Source organism: Setaria italica, chromosome IV (genome assembly GCF_000263155.2).
Source record: "Setaria italica strain Yugu1 chromosome IV, Setaria_italica_v2.0, whole genome shotgun sequence".
Classification (NCBI taxonomy): Eukaryota; Viridiplantae; Streptophyta; class Magnoliopsida; order Poales; family Poaceae; genus Setaria; species Setaria italica.
The window spans coordinates 35,521,413-35,545,270 of NC_028453.1; the positions used below are offsets into that span (position 1 = coordinate 35,521,413).

Sequence of the window (23,858 nt, forward strand, 5' to 3'; positions counted from 1 at the left end):
GTTTGGACACTTCTCTAAGGATTGTCCAGAGCATATAGACCGCAAGGGCAGAATGGCTAATTGGTCCAAGGATGTCAACATGGTGACCATAGGCAACACTGGAGACGGGTACCATAATCTACCTATTGTTCTCTTAGTTTTTCATTCCACTAGTTGGTGGCTTGATACGGGTGCCAATGTTCATGTGTGTGCTGACATCTTCATGTTTTCTTCTTACCAGGTCGCCCAGGGTTCCTCCATGCTGATGGGGAATGGTTCACGTGCTGTTGTTCATGGTGTTGATACGGTAGATCTGAAGTTTACTTCGGGAAAGATCGTACAACTGAGGAACGTGCAGCATGTCCCTACTATCAACAAGAATCTTGTAAGCGGCTCGTTTCTGTGCAAAGACGGGTTTAAGGTAGTGTTAGAGTCAAAATTAGTCGTGTCAAAATATGGACAATTCATTGGTAAAGGCTATGAGTGTGGAGGCTTGTTCCGCTTTTCCCTTGCAGATTTCTATAATAAGTCTGTGAACCATATTTGTGGCAATGTTAGTGATGAGGCAAGTACTTGACATTCACGTTTGTGTCATATTAATTTTGGTTTAATGTCTCAGCTTTCCAGCATGTGTTTAGTTCCGAACCTCACCATTGCCAAAGGTTCTAAGTGCCATAGTTGTGCGCAATCGAAGCAACCTCGGAAGCCTCACAAGGTGGCGAGGAGAGACACTTGACACCTCTGAAACTCATACATTCTAATCTGTGCGAGATGAATGGTGTGTTGATAAAAGGTGGAAAGAGATACTTCATGACTTTGATTGATGATGCGACTAGATTTTGCTATGTTTACTTGTTGCAAACTAAGGATGAAGCATTAGACTACTTTAAAATTTATAAGCCTGAGGTTGAGAATCAACTTGAGAGAAAGATCAAGCATCTAAGGTCTGATCATGGTGGCGAGTACTTTCCAAAAATCTTTGATGAATTCTATGAGAAACATGGTATTATTCATGAGAGGACGTCTCCCTATTCGCCCAAGTCCAACGGGATTGCTGAGAGGAAAAACCCCACACTGACTGACTTGGTTAATTTCATGTTAGATACTTCTAGTTTATCTAAGGCATGGTGGGGGGAGGCTCTATTGACTTCATGTCATGTCCTGAATAGAGTTCCGAACAAGAATAAAGATCAAACTCCATATGAGATGTGGATCGGGAGAAAACCATCACTTTCTTATTTGCGTACTTGGGGTGCTTGGCGAAAGTCAATGTACTAATTCCGAAGAAGCGCAAATTAGGATCTAAGACAATGGATTGTGTCTTTCTAGGATATGCTCAGATGAGCATTGCTTATAGATTTTTAGTAGTTAAATCTGAGGTCCCCGATATGCATGTTGATACTATTATGGAATCTCGTGATTCAACATTTTTTGAGAATATATTTCCTCTTAAAGATATGCATGGCAACTCTAGATTTTCTAGTGAAATAACTCCTGAACCTACTGCACCTGTTGAGTCTTCTGAACAACCCAAGAGCATGAGCATGAGGACGTGCTAAAGAAGGATGATAGTGAAGCTCCTAGAAGGAGCAAGAGACAAAGGGTTGCAAAATCCTTTGGTGATGATTTCACTGTGTACCTTGTGGACAATACTCCCACGTCCATCACTGAGGCATATGCATCTCCAGATGCAGACGATTGGAAAGAAGCTGACCAAAGTGAGATAAATTCGATTCTTTCTAATGGGACATGGGATCTCACTGAACGACCCTATGGTTGCAAACTAGTGGGTTGTAAATGGGTGTTCAAGAAGAAGCTTAGGTCTGGTGGTACTATTGAAAAGTACAAGGCTAGGCTTGTGGCCAAAGGTTACACATAAACGGAAGGTGGAGACTTCTTTGATACCTATTCACCTGTCGCTAGACTAACCTTTATTCGAGCACTACTTTCTCTGGCTGCCTCGTATAGTCTTATCATCCGCCAGATGGATGTAAAGATAGCTTTCCTAAATGGAGAGTTGGATGAGGAGATTTATATGGATCAGCCTGACGGGTTTCTGGTGAAGGATTAAGAAAGCAAGGTGAGTAAGTTGTTGAAGTCGTTGTATGACCTGAAACAAACACCTAAGCAATGGCATGATAAGTTTGACTGAACTTTAACTTCTGCGTGCTATCATTAACGAGGCTGATAGATGTGTGTACTATCGCCATGGTAGGGGCGAAGGAGTTATATTGTGCTTGTATGTGGATGACATACTGATATTTGGCACAAATATTAATGTGATCAATGAGGTCAAGTCTTTTATATCACAAAAATTTGATATGAAAGATTTGAGAGAAGCTGATGTTATTTTGAACATCAAGCTGATTAAGGATGAGAATGGGATTACTCTTTCGCAATCCCAACCATTTTGGTTATATGGACAGCAAGCCTTCTCCAACACCTTATGATCCCAGCGTGATACTCAGAAAGAACAAGAAAATTGGTAAAGACCAACTGAGATACTCTCAGATTATCGGTTCACTCATGTACTTAGCTAGCGCAACGAGACTCGACATAGCTTTTGTTGTGAACAAATTGAGCATGTTCATGTCAAACCCGGGTTCTGATCATTAGCATGCACTTGAAAGGGTTGTGCGCTACTTGGTGGGTACTATGAGTTATGGGATTCACTATTCCAGGTACCCTGCTATGCTAGAGGGATATAGTGATTCGAACTGGATTTCGGACGCTGATGAGCTATATGCCACTAGTGGCTACGTGTTTACCCTTGGAGGCGGTGCAATATTATGGAGGCCTTGCAAATAGATAGTTTTGACGAGGTCAACCATGGAAGCAGAACTTACTGCTTTGGAAATAGCCACTGTTGAGGTAGAGTGGTTGCGTGAGCTCTTGATGGATTTGCCTGTGGTTGATAAACCAGTGCCGACAATTCTTATGAACTGTGACAATCAAACGGTGATAGTCAAAGTGAACAGTACTAAGGATAATGCAAAGTCATCAAGACATGTCAAGAGACAACTGAAGTCTGTCAGGAAGTTGAGAAACTCCAGAGTAATAAGTGTGACTTATATTCAAACGGACAAAAATATGGCGGATCCCTTTACAAAAGGGCTATCGTGGAATGTGATAGAATGTGCATCGAGGGAGATGGGTATGAGACCCGTTTGAGTTGTTGTAGTGGTAACCCAACATACGTGATCGGAGATCCCGTGAATTAGGATCCGGGAAAAACAAGTTATCGGTTGACTGAGGAGAGTAATTTTTAAACCCTCTCTATGTGAAGATGCAATACTCTCAAATGCTGTAAGGCAAGTTAGCAATATATTTTAATGTGCTTCTATTGGCTTGATTAAGTGAAGATGTTGTTCTACAAAGCATTCTTGAAAGAGCACACCTATGCGAGCCTGACTGTAAAACGTCGCAATTTATGAGACATGGGTGATCTCTAGTAATCTCATGAAGAGACCAAGCAGTATGACGAATATGCTCCACCCGCAGGGTAGGCTACTGGCAGCCAGGTACTTGTTCCGACTTTGAGTGAAACTTGTTCGCACAAAACTTGCAATTCAAGGCTTAGTCCATTGTTCAAGTTGTGGATGAATGTAGTTTGAAGCTCTAGGCGAGAGTTCAACTAACAGTCCTTGCTGAAACACTGGTATATAAACAATAGTGAGAAATAGGCAAAATCTCTTATGGGCATTTGAGATCTGGTGGGGGATTGATGGAATAATGGGCTTGGCCCATTACAATTTCAGAAATTCCAAATAAATCTCAAAGACCCATGAGGGTATTAGCAAGTGGTTGGAGTGGTGCAAACCTTTAGTCCCACATTGCTAGTGGAGGAGCAGGATGGCCAACATAAATATGGAGGTTGTCTCTACTCCCCCAAGCTATGTGTGTGAGGAGAGAAGGAAAGCTCCACGCGCGCGCTCGCTCGGGCGGGACGGGGCGAAGGGTACGGGCGCGCGACACCTGCGTAAATGGTCCACCAAAATTCGGCCTCCAGCCTTGCGGTGGCGTGGTTTCTTTTGCTATTTTATTTTTTGGTTACTTGGCCTTTAAATAAGTTTAGATCACAATCGCGACGTGAGATCGTGAGCTCTCCTATATATATGACCTATCGGTCTCTACCGAAAACACATATAATCGAGTTAGGGTTTTTGCTCTTCTCGCTGTTACGCCACCACCGTAGTCTACTCTATCCCAAGCGTCGGCGTGCACCGGCGAACGGGAGAGCAGATCTCCGGAACCTCTCGCTCCTGTGATCCTGCACTGGGACAGGACGAATAAGGTTTTTAGGAAGCGCTCCGCGCGACTGCTCAGGGTCTTCACCACGGCCCGTCTTCCGTCCAAGCCCGACGTTGCGGCAGGGCATCGTCTTCAACGTCATCAACTTCGCTCCGTCCGCAAAATCATCGTCGTTCCGTCAGCACCGCTTGTCGTCACAGCTGCATCCGCTAAGTACGTACGCCGTGATCTGATCGGTTATTTCATCATGTTTTCTGAGAACATGAAGTCGTGCTTGTTGTTGCCTAATATGTTAGAGATCTGCATGCTAGGTTTTATTCTTGCTATGATAAATCTAGTTCAGAATTTAATCATGCAGTTATCTAATTTTCCAACAGTTTTACTGAGTATACGATTGTAACCTCTTGTGCTTCGTAAAGCGGACGAATTAGAGGGAAAGGGAAGCTAATCAGTTCAGTTGCCAGTTGTGCTGTGAGCTTGTGATGACTGATGAGTACACGATTTACTTGCATCAACATCTTTAACTTGGGATTATTCGATTCTTTGGCATGTTGTCAGCAGGTCAAGACGCCACGCCTCGACGAAAAGTTTGTCGATGTCCACCTAACCCCTTGGCTGGTGCCCACCACAAAGTCCGCAACACAACAACAGCTCGTGGCAGAAAAGAGTTTGGTTTGGACTGTTCGGTGTCTGTTCGGTGTCTCTGAACTTTCCAGGCAGCTTACACGTGAGACCAGCGGCTCTGCTCAAGAAAACATCGTGCAGGTGAGCCTGCGCTACAGGCTAAAACCATGCTGCAACGCGTCTGTATTTAGCAATAATTTGGAAGGGCTGGTATGAGACATTGCTGAAGTCTCAAATGGCTGCACCTTGTTTAGCCAAAGAAAAAAAGGGTGAGAGTGGCTGGAAATTGATCTGCAGTTTATGCTAAGAGGAAACTACGGAACCAGAGTCCATCAGCTCCTGGCCTCCTGCATCTTATATTTTCCTGGAAACAGAACGAAATATGTTTCGAGATATTCTATTGCAGCTTCTCTTCTCTTGTGTCTCAGGATAATACAAAATGGAGGTACAACAAAAAAGAAAAAGAAAATCCAATCGCCATGTACTTTTAACATGCTCTATGGAAGTTCTGAGAAGCAGCAACAAAATCTCCACACCAAAGAATGAGCAGGGTACAAGGCGGCTGAGGAAACAGATTTTTTTTCTAACGGCAACATCTACAGACCCCAGGCGCTGCAGCACAGAGGAGAGAAGTTAAAAGGAGCCGACACGCCGATTACAAAAAGTAGTCCGGGGTTTTGCGTGTCATGTCCGGCTCGATTTGCCGCGGAGCTGGGTCGAATTGGAGGAAGTTCTGATCCATGTTCTCTCCAATTTCGAGGATCGCAGCCATGTTACCGCATCGGTAGCAGTAATTTGGCGCGCTGAACACCGTCACAACATTCTTATCCTGCATCACACAATCAACAAAAGGCAACGCAAGTTATTCAAGATTCTGCAGGGAAATGTTCCAGTTTGGTGCTCCTATGCCCGTGATGGAAGGAGAAATTGCATAATCTTTGTACTTCTAAAAAAAGGCATCGTTGGTAGTGGACTGGTAGTAGTGGGTGATGGTGGTTGGTTCTACACAACACAATGATGTGTGTAATTATGTGTCTCAGATAATACCGTGATGGCTTTCCACGTTGTACCTATGTGATTTCTTTGTAGCTTAATTAATCTTATATGTAATTTGATATTTACAGCCTAGAAGTTTGAATACCTTTTTATTGAAAATCCATTGAAAGCACGGTCAAGCAGCCAGTTCACAAAGAATAAAACTTTTGCAGAAATGGGTTCGCGCTACTTCAATAAAAAAACGCCAAGACAATTTGGTGAACAGAACTTTCAATGAATTTCAACAAAAAAAAGAACTTCCAATGAAAAAAAATCAATGTTAAAATTGACCACACTGGATACTAACCTGACACCAATTGAACCCTTCCATTACAAGTTGATGGGCTCTTGAAATAAGACTTAGTCCGTTTGTATGGTTGAATTGCTGTGCGATATCTTGCCCAAATGTGTATCCAGCACCTCTTGGTGAAATTCCCCATCCACATCGATCATCCGGATCAGACCACAACAGATCACACATAGGCCCTTCATGTGGGACCTACAACCATTTTAGGGAACAGAGCAAACTATTAATCAAGTTAAACAAAATTTGTGTAAAACAACAAACTCATTATATACAAGTGCTATGATGTTTATACCCTAAAGCCCAATTGAGGGGTCAATAGTAGATTATTTAAGAACAAACTGTGTCAAGAAATTGGATAGCTAAAATATGGTAGGCTTCTATATTAAATCACTTCCTCACTGCACCTGAACTAGGAAGTACGGAGCACAAGATCATGCAAAACTGTAAAATGGAGTCAACTGGGTTCTATTTTGCCTTACAGAAATTCACCTGGCCATAGAATAGAAAAACACACAACTGCAACAATGTGAACGAATAATTCTGAAATCTGGAGTTGTTTAGTTGCTACAGTTCTTCTCACAATCATACAAGAATGCTCACTGTCCCATGCAGATGCAAAATAAATGGTTCAATTTACAAAACTACCGTACATATATGTTAAATAAATGTTACCATATCTCATAAATGTAACTATCTATCTATTTCTTTAGAGCCAGACCTGTTGTGTCTATGCAGATTTCAGCTATTATCAACACATCTTGTTCTATTATCAAGATATCTCAAAAGGAAAACAGGATCCTTAACCCCAATTCACAAGAAAGACATACATAGAATGGTCTACAATTCAAAACATGCGAGGTGTATAATCATCCACAATTAGCAACTAGTTCACACATATTGTGGAAATTCTGTTGCCAACCTCTTGTATGCGATCAAGGGCACGGATATTATCCAATGTATCCAGTGATGGAGAGAGACCACCATGTAGGCAAAAGACCTGCAGAATGGAATTTTCCACTTTCATCACACCAGAAACAGGATTGAGTTCACACACCAATGTGCTACAACATAAACAAAGAACAAACCTGATTTTCTATAAGAGCTGTGAGAGGTAAATAATCAAACAAGTCCGTGAAGTACTTCCACACGTTTGCATTTCCATATTTCCGTAAGCATTCATCATAGAAGCCATACCTGTAGCCAAACACTACATGTAAAGAGCACCCTAGCACTTTGGGTGCAGTTGTATAGTTGCATTTCACAATGCAGACTGATGCAAGAAAACAACTGAAACAATGTATACTTTATCGCAAACCATGTTGTTATTGGAAGCAAATTTCAGAGTTCTATCAACATCATATATTGAAGCAATTGTGGTTTCAATAGTAAGCGTGATGTTGTGACCCAGAAACATCCTTTCCACGCATCAATAACTGGTTAATTCATTACAAGTCCCGCAAAGAAGCTAAGTTGTGTCTATAAGATATGTTGAGACAATCTCATGCCATAGAAAGAATGCAAGTAATCGATCATTGTACCAAAAACCAGCCAGTTGTTAAATTAACCAACTGGAATATTGTGAAGTTAATTTAGTTGTTCAACTCTAAACAGGAATCTATAATTGAAGTCGCAATTTTTTTTTCAATCTAACTAAGCTAGCGGAATAATGCGATTTGCAACTTTTTATTTATTTTTTTCAATCTAGATAATGGTACGAAGATGAAGGCCTGACAAGCATGGAAATAGAGAGTGTGGATTGGAAGGTTAGACAAAAATGTGTAAAGAGAGGTTCCTCACTTTCTTTGTGGAATGTTGTTGAGGGCTTAGAGGGCTAGGCCCCCACTAAGGATAAACTACAATATCCAAAAATTACAAAACCACTAGATCTGCAGCTGCAGGTTCAGGATTCTGTATCCATACCACTTCTCCACATTCTAATCCACTCTAGAAAATGTTTCTACCTCAAAATCAACATTCACTCAGATTTAGAATGTGGATAGAGACAGAGTTCAAGTTCTATTAGCATCCAATTCAAATGTAGATAAAAAAAGGAGCTTGCTTAGCCTAACTTCAGCATCACCTTATGACTTTCTGAAGCTGAAGCTAGGTCAAAAATGTGGAGCTCATTCGGCCCCTCTTGTAAACCTAAGCTCCTTTCTACTATCACAAAATCCAAAAGACACTTACACCATGGAGTTCAAGAAAATAATGCAGCAACCAGAGAAAAGCATAAGTTTTGTGCCATAAATTGATTTAATTCACAGCCGTTACGTGATCACATATGTAGTCCAAATACTATGCTAAGTTAATATTTACAAGCATCTGATGCCCTTTACCAAGTAATGTTACTATCTTCAACAAGGATCGTGAATGAAAATGAAGCAAAGAAATCCAAAATGCATAATGACCTGAGTATTACGAGAAAGCAACTGATACGGCCAGAAGATAAAGATAACAATTGCCCTAATTCTCTTGACACTCAAACTTTTAAGTGCATTTTGTACCAAACATTATTATGGACTCAATGTCCAGTAAATAGCCCATTTCAAACTTAACCATTTTAGGAAACTTTACTTAATAGTGCCCTCCTTTTCTTAAGTAATTGTAACAAGAAAAATCCTATGCTGAAAGAAACTCTCTACTGCTGTAGAGTACAACTAGAGGAATAGGAACTCACACTTGAGTTATTTGTCTGCTCTCATGATTTCCTCTCAATATTGTGATTCTGTCTCTATAACGTACTTTTAGAGCCACTAACAGGGTCACCGTCTCCACTGAGTAGTAGCCACGGTCTGCAGAAAATACCCATAGTCAATTCAACTATGGTATGGAAACAAATAAATGCATCAAAAAGCAATATAAAATATAGATAGAAAGAAAAGCAGCTTCCTTAGTCCCTTAACAACATAACTTAAAAAGTAGCATTTCATTGAAAATAAGATTGTAAGAGTGCTTTGCGTGTATGGCCAGTGTAACCAATAGAGTAACCGAACTAAGCAGACGACAAAAATAAAGGCTGCATCCTTATTTGTTAATCTAGCAGTAGAGAACAAGCCCTGCATGCCATAAAACTTAAAAGGTTCACACACTTTCAGTTTCCAAGAAACCTTCGACCTTCTCATGCACTTCATATACATGGTAGCCAGAAATGTTTTCTATGTACGCCGTCAGTATATCACTATAGATGAGAAAATCATGGCAAGGCAAGGAAAACAATTAAAAATATACATTTCCATTTAAAAATATGCATGGTAAACATTAACTGCTCATCCGAGAGGGGGAGAGAGTTTGAAGTCAGTCAACAGATATTCACTAATCCATAACATCATGAAACAGTTACTGATTTGTTCGAGAGAGAAAAACAGTTATTGATCTATAAAGCAACAGTAACGAAGAAACGATCAGTTTGAACAATCCATTTAGCATCAGTAAGCCCATCGCAGGTGCTCCAGCCCCCAAGCCCGAGCACATGAGCACCTCAATTTTCCAGCAGGATCTATTGAAATTAGTAACTAATAATCACCAGAGAATCAGATCGAGCCACCTCACAAATCCACAGATCGACGGAAGCCCAGCACGAGTCGCGGGAGGCTAGAAGAGGCGGGGGAACTGACCGACGTAGTCGCCCATGAAGAGGTAGTTGGTGTCGGGGGCGTCGCCTCCGATGCGGAAAAGCTCGATGAGGTCGTAGAACTGGCCGTGGATGTCGCCGCAGACGGTGACGGGGCAGCGCACGGGCTGCACGTTCCACTCCTCCATGAGGATCGCCTTGGCCTGCTCGCAGAGCGCCTTGACCTCCGCCTCCGCCAGGAACTTGCACTCCCGCAGCTGCGAGATCTGGCGGTCCAGATCCGCGTGCGACGGCATCGCCGCTGCCGCTCCGCTCTACCTCAACCGCCCCTTCCCTTCCCTTCCCCTCCCCTCCCCTCCCCTCCCCTCCCCTTACCTAGTTCCCTCCGCCGCCGGCGCAGCCGAGGAGGGGGAGGAGCGCCGGACCCGGCGAGCCCGCCGGCGAGGAGGGCCGCGGGGGCGCGCGGGGGCTTCGAGGGGATCGACGAGGAGTGAGGTGGAAGCGGAGGAGGTGGAGGTGCTAGCGCTCATGCCTCCATTTCTTCTCACGCTTCGCGGTGTTTGTTCGTGGATGGGGGGAGGAATTTTTCCAATTTTTTCTTTTCCTCGCTGTCTTGGGTATTTGTTTTGGATTTGGCTTTCGGCTTTTGGGTTTGGTTTGGTGATTTGGTCCTTGGTCAGAATAATTTTATGCGTTGTTTATGAGAGAAAAGGTGAGGGCGGCGTACTTTCCAGGTGGAGGGAGTAGAGAATGACAGGATGTTTCGTGGTGGTCTGGTGGCTGTCTGTGGGTTCTTCGGGGTGTTTGGTTAGTCCACTTCGTAACCATCGAATACTCGGATGCTAATTATGAGGACTAAATATAAATTATAAAACTAATTATACGGATAGAGGCTAACTCACGAGATGAATCTATTAAGCCTAATTAATCTATCATTAGCAAATGGTTAATGTAGTATTATATTATCAAATCATGGACTAATTAGGCTTCATAGATTCGTCTCGTAAATTAGTTTCCATTTGTACATTTGGTTTTGTAATTAGTCCTAATTAGTATCTAAACATTCGATGTGATAGGAATTTAAGGACCTCCTAAAGAAACAAATACCCATTAGGTGATTGTTCGAACTTTGGATGAATTAGTCATGTTTTAACCTACCTCTGTTTTAAGGTTTTTTTCTTTTAAACTGGGAGCCGAAAAACTTAACCGGAACTTTTTTTCAAAAATTTGTTAGAGTTACGAGAACTTGACCTGAATTGTTTTTTTAAAAAAAATTCAAAATTGGACACGGAGAGCTATCCAATTATAAAAACCGGACAAGTTTGACCTTTTGAGTGGTTTCAAGAGTGGTTTGCATTTTCTAAAAATTTAAAAAGTTAGATTTAACTAAAAAACTTATAACGAATTTATTTCAAATCAAAAAAATGTCAAATTAGTGCCAATTTTTTTAAAGAATATAACCTATCTGTTGGTGTTCTATTTGGCATTATTGCAACCTTAATTGTTCATGTTCCTTGTGTTTTATTACGAACAATAAAACATTATAAATAGTAACAAATATGATGCAAAGAATTTCAAATAGAGCGCTAACAAATGGCCTACATTTTTTAGAAAACTTATGGTACCAGCTTCATATTTTTTGGATTTGAAATGAATTAGTTATATTTTTAATTAAATCAAAATTTTCAATTTCTAGAAAATGCAAAACAACCCAAAGGACCAAATTACCCGGTTTTGATAGTTGGATGGCCCTCCCTGTCCAGTTTTGTAGTTACATGATGAAATTAGACTTTTGCTATAGTTGGATGGTTGGAGTTACGTTGATTTATAAAACTTTTTAATCTTTGAATTTCACAAAACAACCTAAACTACATGAAAATTTACATAATGATACAAAAAGCTCAACATATTTGCATATTCAAATTCCCATGGTGTTTGGCTAGATTTTTTTCCACATGTGCAAATGCACTCAGGTCTATTTAGAGTTTCTTTCAAAAGGATACTACTTCAGTTCTTAAATATATAACATCATTGACTTTATTCATTCGTTTGACTATTCTTCTTTTCCATAAATATTTTTGCAAATAGACAAATCTACAAGTTATTAAAATACTTTTGACAATAGATGATTTTATTTTATTTAAACTAATTTATTAAATAGATATTGTTGGTCAAAGTTAGAGTAAAAAGTCAACGGCATTACATATTTAAAACGGAGGGAGTAGTTACTATTTCGCTTCCGCTGGTTAAAACCTACACAAATATTTATCAAAAGATGAAAATATTATGTTTAAATAGATCTGAGCATTTTATGAGCCGAGCTGGAAAAAAATTCAGTTCATTTCAGGTCGAAAATTTATGCCCACGAAAGTCCTCTTCGGACCGAGTATCATATCAAAGTTAAGCATGGATCATATGTTAACGATGCTTGATAACGAGTTAACATATGATCGATGCCGACTTTGATTCCGCTTCTTTGACAAGTTTCTTTTGATAGCTTCATTCTTCTCGTGCACTATTTGCGTAAATCAAATGATACGGTACTAGTCTTTTTTAATCATTGATAGTTTTCTAGTCTTACACGCTGACATGATGAATAAAGATAAAGTAATGGCTATTATATTAAGTAACATAACATACTCCGTCCGACTTAAAATACGACATCTTAGAGATTTTAGACATATTACTATTTGTTTTAACTTTTCTAGATACATACCTTTTGATACGCATCTAAATATATACTATGTACAGATATATTGTAAAAATGATGTGTCTAGAAAAGCCAAAACGAATAGTAATTTGGGACAGAGGGAGTAGTTTTACTGTGCACCTAGATATATACTATGTCTAGATACGCAGAAGTCATATACCTAGAAAAGTCAAAACGAATAGTAATTTGGGACAGAGAGAGTAATATACCAATTCTAGGAAGAATTAAATGAGAAGTCATCTAAATATATCAATGTCTTATATTTGAGGATAAAGATAAATTGTGAACGGTTGGATGACTCGTTGGAGGGAGTAGTAATGACAAAGAGAGTATTACAGGAAGGAGGGAGTAACAATTACTCCCTCCGTTCCAAATTGTAAATCATTCTAAGAATCTTGAGAGTCAAACTATCTCAAGTTTGATCAAATTTATATGATAATATAATAACATTTATGATGTCAACTAAGTATCATTAGATTCTTTATCAATTATATTTTTATAGTATATCTATTTGATGTCATAAATCTTTATATTTTTCTCTATAATTTTGGTCAAACTTGAGATGCTTGACTCTTCAAGATTTTTGAAATGACTTACAATTTGAGGACAGGGAGTACTGTTTAATTTGACCAAGTTTCCCTCCATTCCTTTTATTTTTTAGGTTGAGATAACGAAGGTGGAACAAAAGGTTCAAAATCACGCCCCTCTGTCGAGTTGGCCTTGAGCGACGGCTTTGACGTCTTGACCTCAGCTTGCTTCGCCACTCAAAATCGCGAACAGCACCATAGAACCAAACAAATCAATCCCCCTTAAACCCTCCTCGCTCTGATCACCACACCACGCAGTGTTCCGCCTCCCGCCCCTTCCCGATGGACGCGCCGACGAAGCGGCGGCACCAGCCCGGCGGCGCCCACCCCACGCGCCGCAAAGTCGTGGAGGAGCCCTTCCACCCCGCGGCTCCAACCCCCCCCGCCGCCGCTGCCGCTGCGGCGGCGCCGCCCCGCCTCGTCGGCGCCATCGTCGAGAAGGGCTTCTCCGCCGCCGCGCCCTCCTCCGCCCCGCGCCCCTCCGTCCTCCCCTTCCCCGTCGCCCGCCACCGCTCCCACGGCCCCGTAAGCCAGCCGCCACCCTCCCAAACCCTAGGCCCCCGAACCCCCAAACGCCCTTTTGGATTTGCTTAGTTGCGCCTTTTGCTTGTACTCCACGACTGACCAACTGCTATTTCCGGTTCCGCAGCACTGGGGTCCCGCGGCCAAGGGTGCCGTTAAGGATGGGGCTGAGGAGGAGGACGAGATGGACATGGACGAGGCGGACTACCAGCTGGTGGTGGCCGCCGCGGCTGGCCCGGTGAAGAGGAAGGAGAAGAAGGGCATGGATTTCAGCCAGTGGCGGGAGTTTGTTGGCGATGCTCCTCCCAAGCGGAGGCAGGGGAAGCCAGCGCAGGCCAAGAAACATAGCGAGCAGAAAATTGATGCTGGGGCTGTGAATTCGAAGGTGGCTGCTGCGTCAGCTGGGGGGAGGGAATTGGATGGAGGCGCTATGCAGATTGACAGTGGAAATGCTAGGGAAGGACCAGGTGCTGCAATTTCAGTTTCTGATGTGGTGTCCAAGAAGCCATTGAATCAGGCTGAATCGAGAGTTGGATTAGTGAAGGCAGGTGAGGTTAGGAATTCGGCATTGCAAGGAGAGAGAATGGAATTGGATGGTGGGGAGTCATCAATGGAAGCAGAGATCAGTGCAGAGAACATGGCTAGGTTGGCTGGGATGTCTGCAGGGGAGATTGTGGAGGCACAAGCAGATATCATAAATAAGATGAACCCTGCATTGGTGGAGATGCTGAGGAGGCGAGGGAGGGAGAAATCTGGAGGCACGAAGGGTGTCGGTAAGGACAAGGGTCTGGAAAACTCAGGGCCGCAGAAGGCCAAAAAGGCTACACCAGGGGATTGGTTGATGGCCGGTGAACATAGTGGGCGCTCTTGGAAGGCGTGGAGTGAGAGAGTGGAGCGGATAAGGTCATGCAGGTTCACATTGGATGGAGATATATTGGGGTTCCAATCTTCTCAAGAGCATCAAGATGGTACATTATTTTGTTTTCGCTCTCCTGAGTTACATTAGCTTCAGTCGTGGTGGTGTCCTTTAGATGGCAGCCTCTCTTTCCCATTTTCAGGCAAGAAGACACATGCAGAAAATGTAGCTGAGCGTGACTTCCTTAGAACAGAAGGAGACCCTGCAGCTGTTGGGTACACAATCAATGAGGCAGTGGCACTTACCAGGAGCATGGTATGTTTTATACTCCCACTGGCTTTTATACTTTTTGTCTGTTTATCTTGGAAGGGTCATTTCAAAATGCCTGTCCACTAAGAAACTTAAGAGTGATTGTTGGTTGGTGCAATAGTTCCACTTGCTATCCTATTTTAATAGTGTCAAATAGGTTCACTGGTTGTAGTATGGTGTGAAATATTTATTGCCTTTAGGGTTCATGTATTGTACATTATTGCTTGTGTGCTGCATATTCTACTTACATTTTTCAAGTATTGGTAGTTAGTTTGTTGTTTCTCAATTTACAAATTTCAAGTGAATGGTGTTCAGGCAAAAAGGTCTTTAGTACTTAAGTTGTACTTATGTATCACATGGTTTCGTTACATTATGACATGCTAAATGTGCTAGGTGAGGCAGTGAAGTTGTTCATAAATTTGGTTTATATAGAATAATTGCTACTTAGCTGGTAACTGACTGGGTTCAAGTTCAATGTGCTAATCTGCTGTGTATTTTCTGTATTAATGTTTGGTGGGTTAGGAATGATGTGGCAAGGGTAGCAGTAATTGTCACTACCTCAGGTTGCAAAGAACAGTTTCATATGTTTACATGATCTGTTGAAGTCTGATTAAAAACAAAAACTTGTAATATCTCAACATATGTGATATAATTGAGATTCCTCAAATTATAGGTTCCTGGCCAGCGTGTGCTTGCACTGCAGCTTCTGGCTTCTATTCTGAATAGGGCATTGCAGAGCCTGCATAAGATGGATCTACTTGATATTGTTAAAGAAATGGATTTTAATGACAAAGTTCATGACTGGCAAGCAGTTTGGGCATATGCCCTTGGACCTGAACCAGAGTTGGTACTCTCTCTAAGGTAAAATATCCTTTCTTAACTACTCTCTTTGTTAACAATGCAAGCTCATTGTCGTGGGAGTTAACGCTTGGCAATTTAAAGCCATTGAGGAAGTGTGGAATTATTGCATTGTTTCGACTCCCCCCATATCTATTACTTGCATGCTGTAGAAATGATTTGACTTTTGAGTGTTTGTACCATGCCATTTACGTGAATATATGCACAGCCTAAATGTCATTTACTATTTCTTGGACTCAGCACTTCTTTGTTATGTGCACTTGTTGGGCTTTAACTTATATTATCAGAAAGTGGCAATAATAGTGGGGATTCCTATTTGCATCTGCATATGACATGAATCTTTAAGTTTATCAATGAAGAGAATCATATCTGGAATACACTAAATAGTTTGATCAGTAATATTATTGTAAAATATTTTCATTAACCTCTCAGAATTGCGTAATCTTTTAGCTTGGTATTTCAAAGGTGGCAAGTGGCATCAGAGTTTTTTAAAAAAGTACCCTTCAGTAATTGGGCCTCATCTTATAGTCATGGTAGAGAATGAGAAATAAGAATTTGTAGCTTAAACATATCATATATTGGCTACCACTACCAGTCATCACTACATCTACATGCATACGTAAAGTATTCTTTAATCTTTATTTCTTTATAATGCTAATGCTTCTATCACATTACTCTTTCTTCTTATGAATTGCTTTATTGGTCAAACTCTATTCTATATAGGGAGGTGTGACCTTGTTTTATATTAGTTACCACACGTGTACTCATGTAGCACGTGAATGCACTTTAGAAAACAGAGGGGTGATGAAGACTCGGGGTGAACCTCACTTACAATGGATCAAATCCTGGTGTCCACTTTTATGCGCACTTGTGTTGTGCCTTAACGAGAATGTGTGTGCCTGTGCCTTAACAATTAGGCATTTGGGGCACATTTCCACGTGTGCTTATGCATCTACATTGTAATCTAAAAAGCATCTTTGCATTGGATTGGTTTGAGCCAAAGGCAGCTATTTGGGATCTTGTGATGCGAATTTTTTTTCTTTCCTATTTTTGTTTGTACTTATCTGTTACTAACTGAAGCAACTACAGGATGGCATTGGATGATAACCATGATTCCGTAGTTTTGAGTTGTGCTAAAGTAATTAATGTTATGCTGAGCTTTGAGTTCAACGAATCATATTTTGAATCTTCTGAGGTAACTTTACCTTCTTTTTCTTTTTGTTTTGAGTCTTTCCATTGCTGGTTAAGTCTCATACTCATTTGGTGAATCTTCTGCTGCAGAGAGTAGTAGATCATGGGAAAGATATCTGCACAGCTCCTGTGTTTCGTAGCAAACCTGATCTAGATGGAGGCTTTCTTGAAGGAGGTTTTTGGAAATATAACACAAAACCATCAAATATACTCCCACAATACGGTGATAATGATGAGGATGAAGGTGATGAGAAGCATACCATTCAGGATGACGTCGTTGTGTCTGGACAAGATGTTGCTGCAGGTTTTATTAGGATGGGAATACTTCCACGAATATGTTTCCTTTTGGAGGTCAGCTTTTGTTTTTTGATACTTGATGTTGCTTCTTACAAGCATGGACAAGCTACTTTGAGCTTTGTGCTTTCTTATGCCATATATGCTATGTTAAAATAGCAGTGGAATACCTTCTTAGTTCTCGTATTGTAGCACCTGGTTCTCACCAGGAAATTTACAGCAGACTGGTGTCCACTAGCATTATTTGCCCTGGTCACAGTATTTCAATTTTCCTTTCTAACAGAAGTATAACAAGACTAGTTATCTTCAACTTTTGGATTTTTTTGCACTATGCTTTGGATTCCTTGGAGCATATTGTAGTGCTAGGTGTCCTGTAATTGTCATTACTCATTTCATTATCATTATTACCTTGAGTAAAGCTTTGCTGCTGTTATTTGCCTAGTTTTGAGGGTAGTCTTTGTATATTTCTGTTCCTCTTAATTGCTGGGCATGCTTCTGCCATCCCATCCACCCCTAACCCCCACCCCTCACCACCACAATAAAAAAAACCATCATTTATTATATTCTTATATCCTTTTATCCAACATCAGAATATAACTTTGAATGTGTTCCATGGCTTCTGTTCTGCCCCTTTGTTTCTTTTTTAAGGTGCTCAGCCATGATATTTGGTCCACTGGAGCTGTTTGTTTTGTAGTGATAATGTTGCATGTCACATATATAATTTTTGTAGCAACTAGCAAGCATTGTATCAGCTAATGTCACATTAACTCATTTATTTCTTTTTCCAATGGTTTTATTTCCTATTCATTGAAAAAGTGACATCAGCATTAAGGACCTTTAACCTTTCTTTTTCATTCAGATGGACCCACCTCCTGTTCTGGAAGATTATCTTGTTTCCATTCTTGTGGCACTAGCTAGGCACTCCCCACAGTCTGCTAATGCAATCTTGAATTGTCCAAGGCTTATCCAAAGTGTTACTAAGCTATTGTCAAAGCAAGGATCAATGGAAATTCGCTCCTCACAGATCAAAGGGGTTACTCTCTTGAAGGTAAGTTCTTTTGACAATCCTGTGTTATCGAGTTAACGTGATAGATAGCTGTCATCTTTATGTTGATGGCTTGATGCTTATTAGTTCCTGCAGGTGCATATTATTGTTAGTGCTTATTTACTGATCTTTTGATCTGGTTACCATTTTCCCAGTAATGTAAGACACTCTTCTGAATTGTTAGTTGAGCTCAAATGATTCTCTTTGTATGCAATTGCATGATAGCTGATAACTCCATATAAATTGTCATGGCCAGTTCTCAAATGGGTTCCTTTTTAGGTATGCATAATGCTTGCTCCTTTTCCAATCAATCACACCTCCTTCTACAATCCTTTTTTTTTAAACGAATCTCTTTCTACAATCTATGATTCACGTATACTACATGGTGTGTTTTCATATTTTATGGCGTATATATTCGCTTCAATAATGTCAGTATTATATGATGAGATATATAAGCATATTAAAAGTTATCGCAACTCTACAAGTTGAATCATATACTACAAAAAGATGTGTGGTACTCTTGGTTTGCTGTTATTGCTTTTATATCTGCCAAACATGAATTTTTTTTGTTGCATCTAAAGTCATCTGTTATTTTTTCTTAGGTTTTGTCCAAATACAATAGGCAAACATGCTTGAATTTTGTGAACCATGGAGTGTTTCAGCAGGCAATGTGGCAATGGTACAGAAAAGCTGGTACTCTTGAGGATTGGGTAAGGTCTGGAAAGGAACAGTGCAAGCTTAGTTCAGCAATGATGGTTGAGCAGCTGCGGTTTTGGAGAAGCTGTATCTCTTATGGGTTTTGCATAGCGCACTTTGCAGATTTGTTTCCTGTTCTATGCCTTTGGCTCAGTCCTCCCAATAAGAATCTGAGTGAGCACAATGTTCTTGTTGAATTCAGTTCTGTTGCTAGAGAGTCATATCTTGTCTTAGGGGCTCTGGCACAAAGGTTACCACTTCTTCATTCAGTGGAGCAACTTGCCAAGCAAGATGTGGGAGTTTCTGCATCCACTTACATTGAGACATGGTCTTGGAGCCATGTAGTCCCAATGGTAGACATAGCGCTATCTTGGTTACGTCTGAATGATATTCCTTATGTGTGTTCACTTATTAGCAGTCAGAATAGGAATACAAAGCAGATGCTAGAGGCAAGCTACTTGATTTTGGTGATTGCTTCTGTACTAGGCATGCTTAATTCAATATTAGAAAGAATATCACCGGATGCCACGTCTGACGGTAAAATTTATAGCTTGCCTTGGATACCTGATTTTGTCCCTAAAATTGGCCTGGGCATAATTGGTAATGGATTTTTCAGCATCTCAGGCACTGTTGCTTTTGGAAATCTGGATCATCAGTCTTTTTGCAGCACATCATTGGTGCAGGGACTTTGTTATATGAGATGCCATGGTAACGTTGATATGTCATTGTCTTCCATAAGTTGCCTTCAAAGATTAATGCAGCTATCCTGGTCTGTTGACAGAGTGATTCAGGGAGCCACGAAAAGTTGCACTGAGCATCTCATTGAATCTAAAACTGGGGCAGCTGGCAAGCTACTGGGAGAAGGCATCTCCAGTTTATGGCATGATGACTTGTTACACTTGCTAACTTCGCTCTTGCCGATGATTTCCTCGCAGTGGTCCATATTACAGAACATAGAGGTGTTTGGTAGGGGAGGACCAGCTCCTGGTGTTGGACTTGGCTGGGGGACATGTGGTGGAGGGTTTTGGTCTCTTAAATGCCTGCTTGCACAACTGGATTCACAGTTGGTCCTAGAATTGTTCAAAAATTTCTCTTCAGCACCAGGAGGTTCTGTCACTCTCAATAACAGAATGAACTCAGATAATGTGTCTAAAACAGCTGTCACGTCTTCAGATAGAATCAGTTCTTCCCTTGGGGCGTCTTTGATTGCAGGACCTGGACAGATCTACATGATGGAGAAAGCCTTTGATATCCTCCTTGAACCATCGAGTCTGAAGTATCTCAAATCATCTATACATATATTTGCCTCTCACATGGCATTACCAAAACTTTTTGAGTGGGACATAACTGAAGAGGAATATCAGCTTTTCAGCAGCGTGCTGAATTCACATTATAGATCCAGATGGTTGTCCATCAAGAAGAAGCATTCAGATAAGGATGCAGGAAATAACAACAGCACCAATGTACAAAAAATACCAGAGACATTGGAGACAATTCAAGAAGAAACAGAGTTAACAGAAGCCGTGAATGAACCTCACAGCACATTAGTGGTAGAGTGGGCGCATCAGAGACTGCCTCTTCCTGTACATTGGATTCTAAGTGCAGTCTGCTGCATTGATGACCCAAAAGGCATCCTTTCGACATCAGCGAAGTATATTCTTGATGTCTCAAGGGCTGGTCTTATCTTTCTTTTAGGTTTGGAAGCCATTTCAGCTGCCCCATGCCTTCATGCTCCTCTGATCTGGAAAATGCATGCACTTTCTGTCTCTATCCGCTCTAGCATGGATTTGCTACAAGAAGACAGAAGTAGGGATATTTTCCATGCTTTACAGGAATTGTATGGCCAGCATTTGGACAGGTTATGCCAGAAGTACTGTAGATCTCACTCTGTCAAGGAAGACGATAGTGCCGGAGTGGCTAATTTAGAGGAAGCAAAAGAGATCAGTAGATTTGAAATCCTAAGATTCCAGGAGAAGATTCATGGAAGCTATACTACTTTTGTTGAGAGCCTTGTTGAGCAATTTGCAGCTGTCTCATATGGAGATGTTACTTTTGGTCGGCAAGTGGCCATTTATCTGCATAGAACGGTTGAGCCGGCAGTACGTCTTGCGGCATGGAATGCATTGTCTAATGCGTATGCGCTCGAGCTGTTACCACCACTAGATAAATGCATTGGCAACACGGAAGGATACTTGGAGCCTCTTGAGGTACAATTTCCTTTCTGGATGACCTTTCAATACAGTAACCTTGTGAATTATGAATTTTATTTTGAATCATTACCTTTTAATTGGTGTGTCTTTGTGTATTGCTTAGTCTAGAATATGCAATGTATGCTATTTTGCAGATGATTTATTTGCTTGCTATACATATGAATTGCATTTTCCCTAATGAAAAAAAAATGATGGTTTCACTGCTTCATATTTTTTACATTACACTTGCAGGATGATGAAAAAATTTTGGAATCTTGTGCCAAATCATGGACATCTGGTGTCCTTGACAAAGCTGCACAGCGTGATTCCATGGCCTTCACATTAGTGAAGCATCACCTTTCTGGCTTTGTCTTCCAGTGCAGTGCTTCTGGCAAAACGCTGCGATACAAGGTGGTCAAGTCGCTTCTCCGGTGCTATGCACAGAAGCCGCACCACGAGGTAAGTCTCTGCTCAAGGTTTCTTGCAAGCACTCGTTATGCTGCAGTTCCTTCCATGTTTGCTTAATCGTGCTAGCCCACAATTCTCATTGTTTTGGGTATTCTGTTCAACAGGCTATGCTGAAGAGCTTCATTATGCAAGGCATCGCACAGGATCCCGAGCACAGTAGTAATGAGCTTGACAGGCGATTTGAAATCTTGAAGGATGCTTGTGAGATGAACTCCTCCCTCTTGGCTGAAGTCCAGAGACTGAAGGCATCTCTTGGCCAATGAAAGCCAGAAACTGAGAATATGTCACGAACTCTGCAGGTGTTAGCTATAGAAAAAAAAATGTTCATTTAGTTGTTTCCAAATTTGTCTATAGTTAACTAGGTTATTTACTTGCTTGAGATAGCCTGCAGTTCCAAGACGTGTCACGGATAAGAAGACCACAAACTGCATTTGTGGTATACGTAGTCAGGTAAGCCATGCAACTTGCAATCGACCGGCGATCGGCAACGCCGGCGGCTTTCACACGTATAGTCATCTGGCAACGAACCATTTCAAGCCAGTGGCTATCACTATCAGAGTACTTAGTGGGGAGGACTAGGCACTAGCTCTACCGGAATCAGTAGATTTGCCTAGTGCTAGTGGGTTTGCCGAGTGCAATTCTTCGGGCACTCCGCAAACAATCCGCAAACAAGCTCTTTGCTGAGTGCTGCAAAAACAACACTTGGTAAACAAACTTTTTGCCGAGTGCAAAGAAAAAACACTCGACAAACGAGGTGAAAAAACACTCGAAAAAATCTAGACACCGGCAAAAAAACCAGCCACGTGGATATCCGTGGTCGTTAGTACTTCGCTGAGTGTGTTAGTGGCACTAAGCAAAGAAGTAAGTTTTTTTCTCTTCTGGCCTCGAAACTGTTTCTACTCTGCACATACAACACGTGGTACTTCATGTTAAAATTTGGTATATTTCTGGATCATTTTGCTATATTTAATTAATTTATTGCATGTCAATGAATTTTTTGGTATAAGTCAAATTTGAACTACAAGTGATTCGAATAAAAGAATAAAATAAGTAGAAAAATGATATTCATGTTATTGAGTCCAGTGTGAGGCCTTACCCGGGAAATGAAAAGAAATTCCGAACATCTTATTCAAGAAACACGACCACAAACATGTGGTCGAATGATTTTTAAATTCTAAAAAAAGCAAATGAAGTTTGAAAATTATGAGATTTGTCATGATCTCATGATATCATACATGGAGGCTGTGGTAAAAAATTGAGAAGGTTTCGCACAATTTGTCACGTACGATACTTACAAATCGAAGCATCTCAGAAGAAGAATCATAGCGTTGAGAAGGATTCGGTAAGATTTGCAGTCAAAGTGACGGTCGAATTGGGGTTTGACTTTAAAACTTTTTGTACAGGCAATAGATAATATAGATTGTTTCATGTGAAATTTTGGTAATTTTTTTGGATCCGTTTGATAATTTTAATTTATTAAGTGCAATTATAGAATTTTAATTGATATAAATTGAATTTGAGCTATAACGGCATGAAATAATGGAATAATATTAGTAGAAAAAAAATCAAATATATATGTGAGTGAATTTGACAAGGTATTTTCAAAGTACATCGGAATAAATTTAGAAAAACACGTTATGGAAAAGAAGGAAAAGAATGACAATAAAAAAAATTAGGTTTGCCGAGTGACCCTGATCTGACACTCGGCAAAGCTGGGGTTTGCTGAGTGTCAGATCTGGGACACTCAGCAAACCCCCTTCATATGGGTTTTGAACACGGCCGCACACGCACACACCCGCGTTGTTAGCCCGTTGCGCCGCCACCCCCTGCGCCGCTACCCGCGCCGTCGCCACCCCCCGCACCGTCGCCGCCACCCCTGCGCCGCCTGCGCCGTCGGCCCCCTACCTCTGGCCCCCGCCGCCGGCACGCTAGCCTCCCGCGCCTGCCCAGCCGCTGGCGCCTTGCCCCTGCACCCCAGCCCCCGGTGCCCTGCCCCCGGCGCCCTCGCCCCCGACTCCTGCCCCCTTTTCCAGGTTTCAGTGTCCATTTTTTTTGTAAACTTTGTATTGTGATTCATTCATCAAGTTGTGAACGGTTAGAAATGCTCTAGCTTATTGTTTGGCAAGGATTTGCTCAGGAGTTATTATGCAAGTTATTTTTACCTATGTGTTTGTGATAATATTAGGATACTCATATTACAAGTTTCCAACAAATTTCTTTTCTTTCAGGGACATATATATGCTAAGTGTTTTTTGGTGTGTTTAGTAACAATTCATCAAACTCAAAGTTCTGCTAAGCTTTGGCTCATGCTTGCTTGTTTTATGAATTAATTGTATTAGTGAAAATTCTATATGACTTTGATTTTG

At 41.1% G+C, this 23,858-nt stretch overlaps 2 protein-coding genes across 3 annotated transcripts; one reads left to right on the forward strand and one right to left on the reverse strand.

Annotated features, from left to right (window-relative positions):
• Nucleotides 1-5,227: 5,227 nt before the first annotated feature.
• LOC101762976 (serine/threonine-protein phosphatase PP2A-1 catalytic subunit) lies at nucleotides 5,228-10,411 on the reverse strand. The gene is made up of 6 exons (XM_004965974.3): nucleotides 9,811-10,411; nucleotides 8,874-8,988; nucleotides 7,282-7,390; nucleotides 7,116-7,193; nucleotides 6,197-6,388; nucleotides 5,228-5,683 (listed from the first exon to the last, which is right to left on the reverse strand). The coding sequence occupies exons 1-6, from the start codon at nucleotides 10,061-10,063 to the stop codon at nucleotides 5,510-5,512; spliced, it is 921 nt and encodes a 306-aa protein (XP_004966031.1). The 5' UTR covers nucleotides 10,064-10,411; the 3' UTR covers nucleotides 5,228-5,509.
• Nucleotides 10,412-13,225: 2,814 nt separating this feature from the next.
• Nucleotides 13,226-22,032, forward strand: LOC101775958 (transcriptional elongation regulator MINIYO). 2 transcript variants are annotated; one of them, XM_022826221.1, is made up of 11 exons: nucleotides 13,226-13,589; nucleotides 13,714-14,554; nucleotides 14,645-14,757; nucleotides 15,425-15,612; nucleotides 16,699-16,804; nucleotides 16,891-17,151; nucleotides 17,954-18,142; nucleotides 18,742-21,042; nucleotides 21,277-21,483; nucleotides 21,597-21,791; nucleotides 21,877-22,032. In XM_022826221.1, exons 1-10 carry the CDS (start codon nucleotides 13,347-13,349, stop codon nucleotides 21,753-21,755), a joined length of 4,608 nt encoding a protein of 1,535 aa, XP_022681956.1. In that variant the 5' UTR covers nucleotides 13,226-13,346; the 3' UTR covers nucleotides 21,756-21,791; nucleotides 21,877-22,032. The 2 variants fall into 2 exon arrangements, with proteins under 2 accessions (XP_022681956.1, XP_012700910.1); XM_012845456.3 differs by having other exon boundaries at nucleotides 21,597-21,955.
• Nucleotides 22,033-23,858: the final 1,826 nt, after the last annotated feature.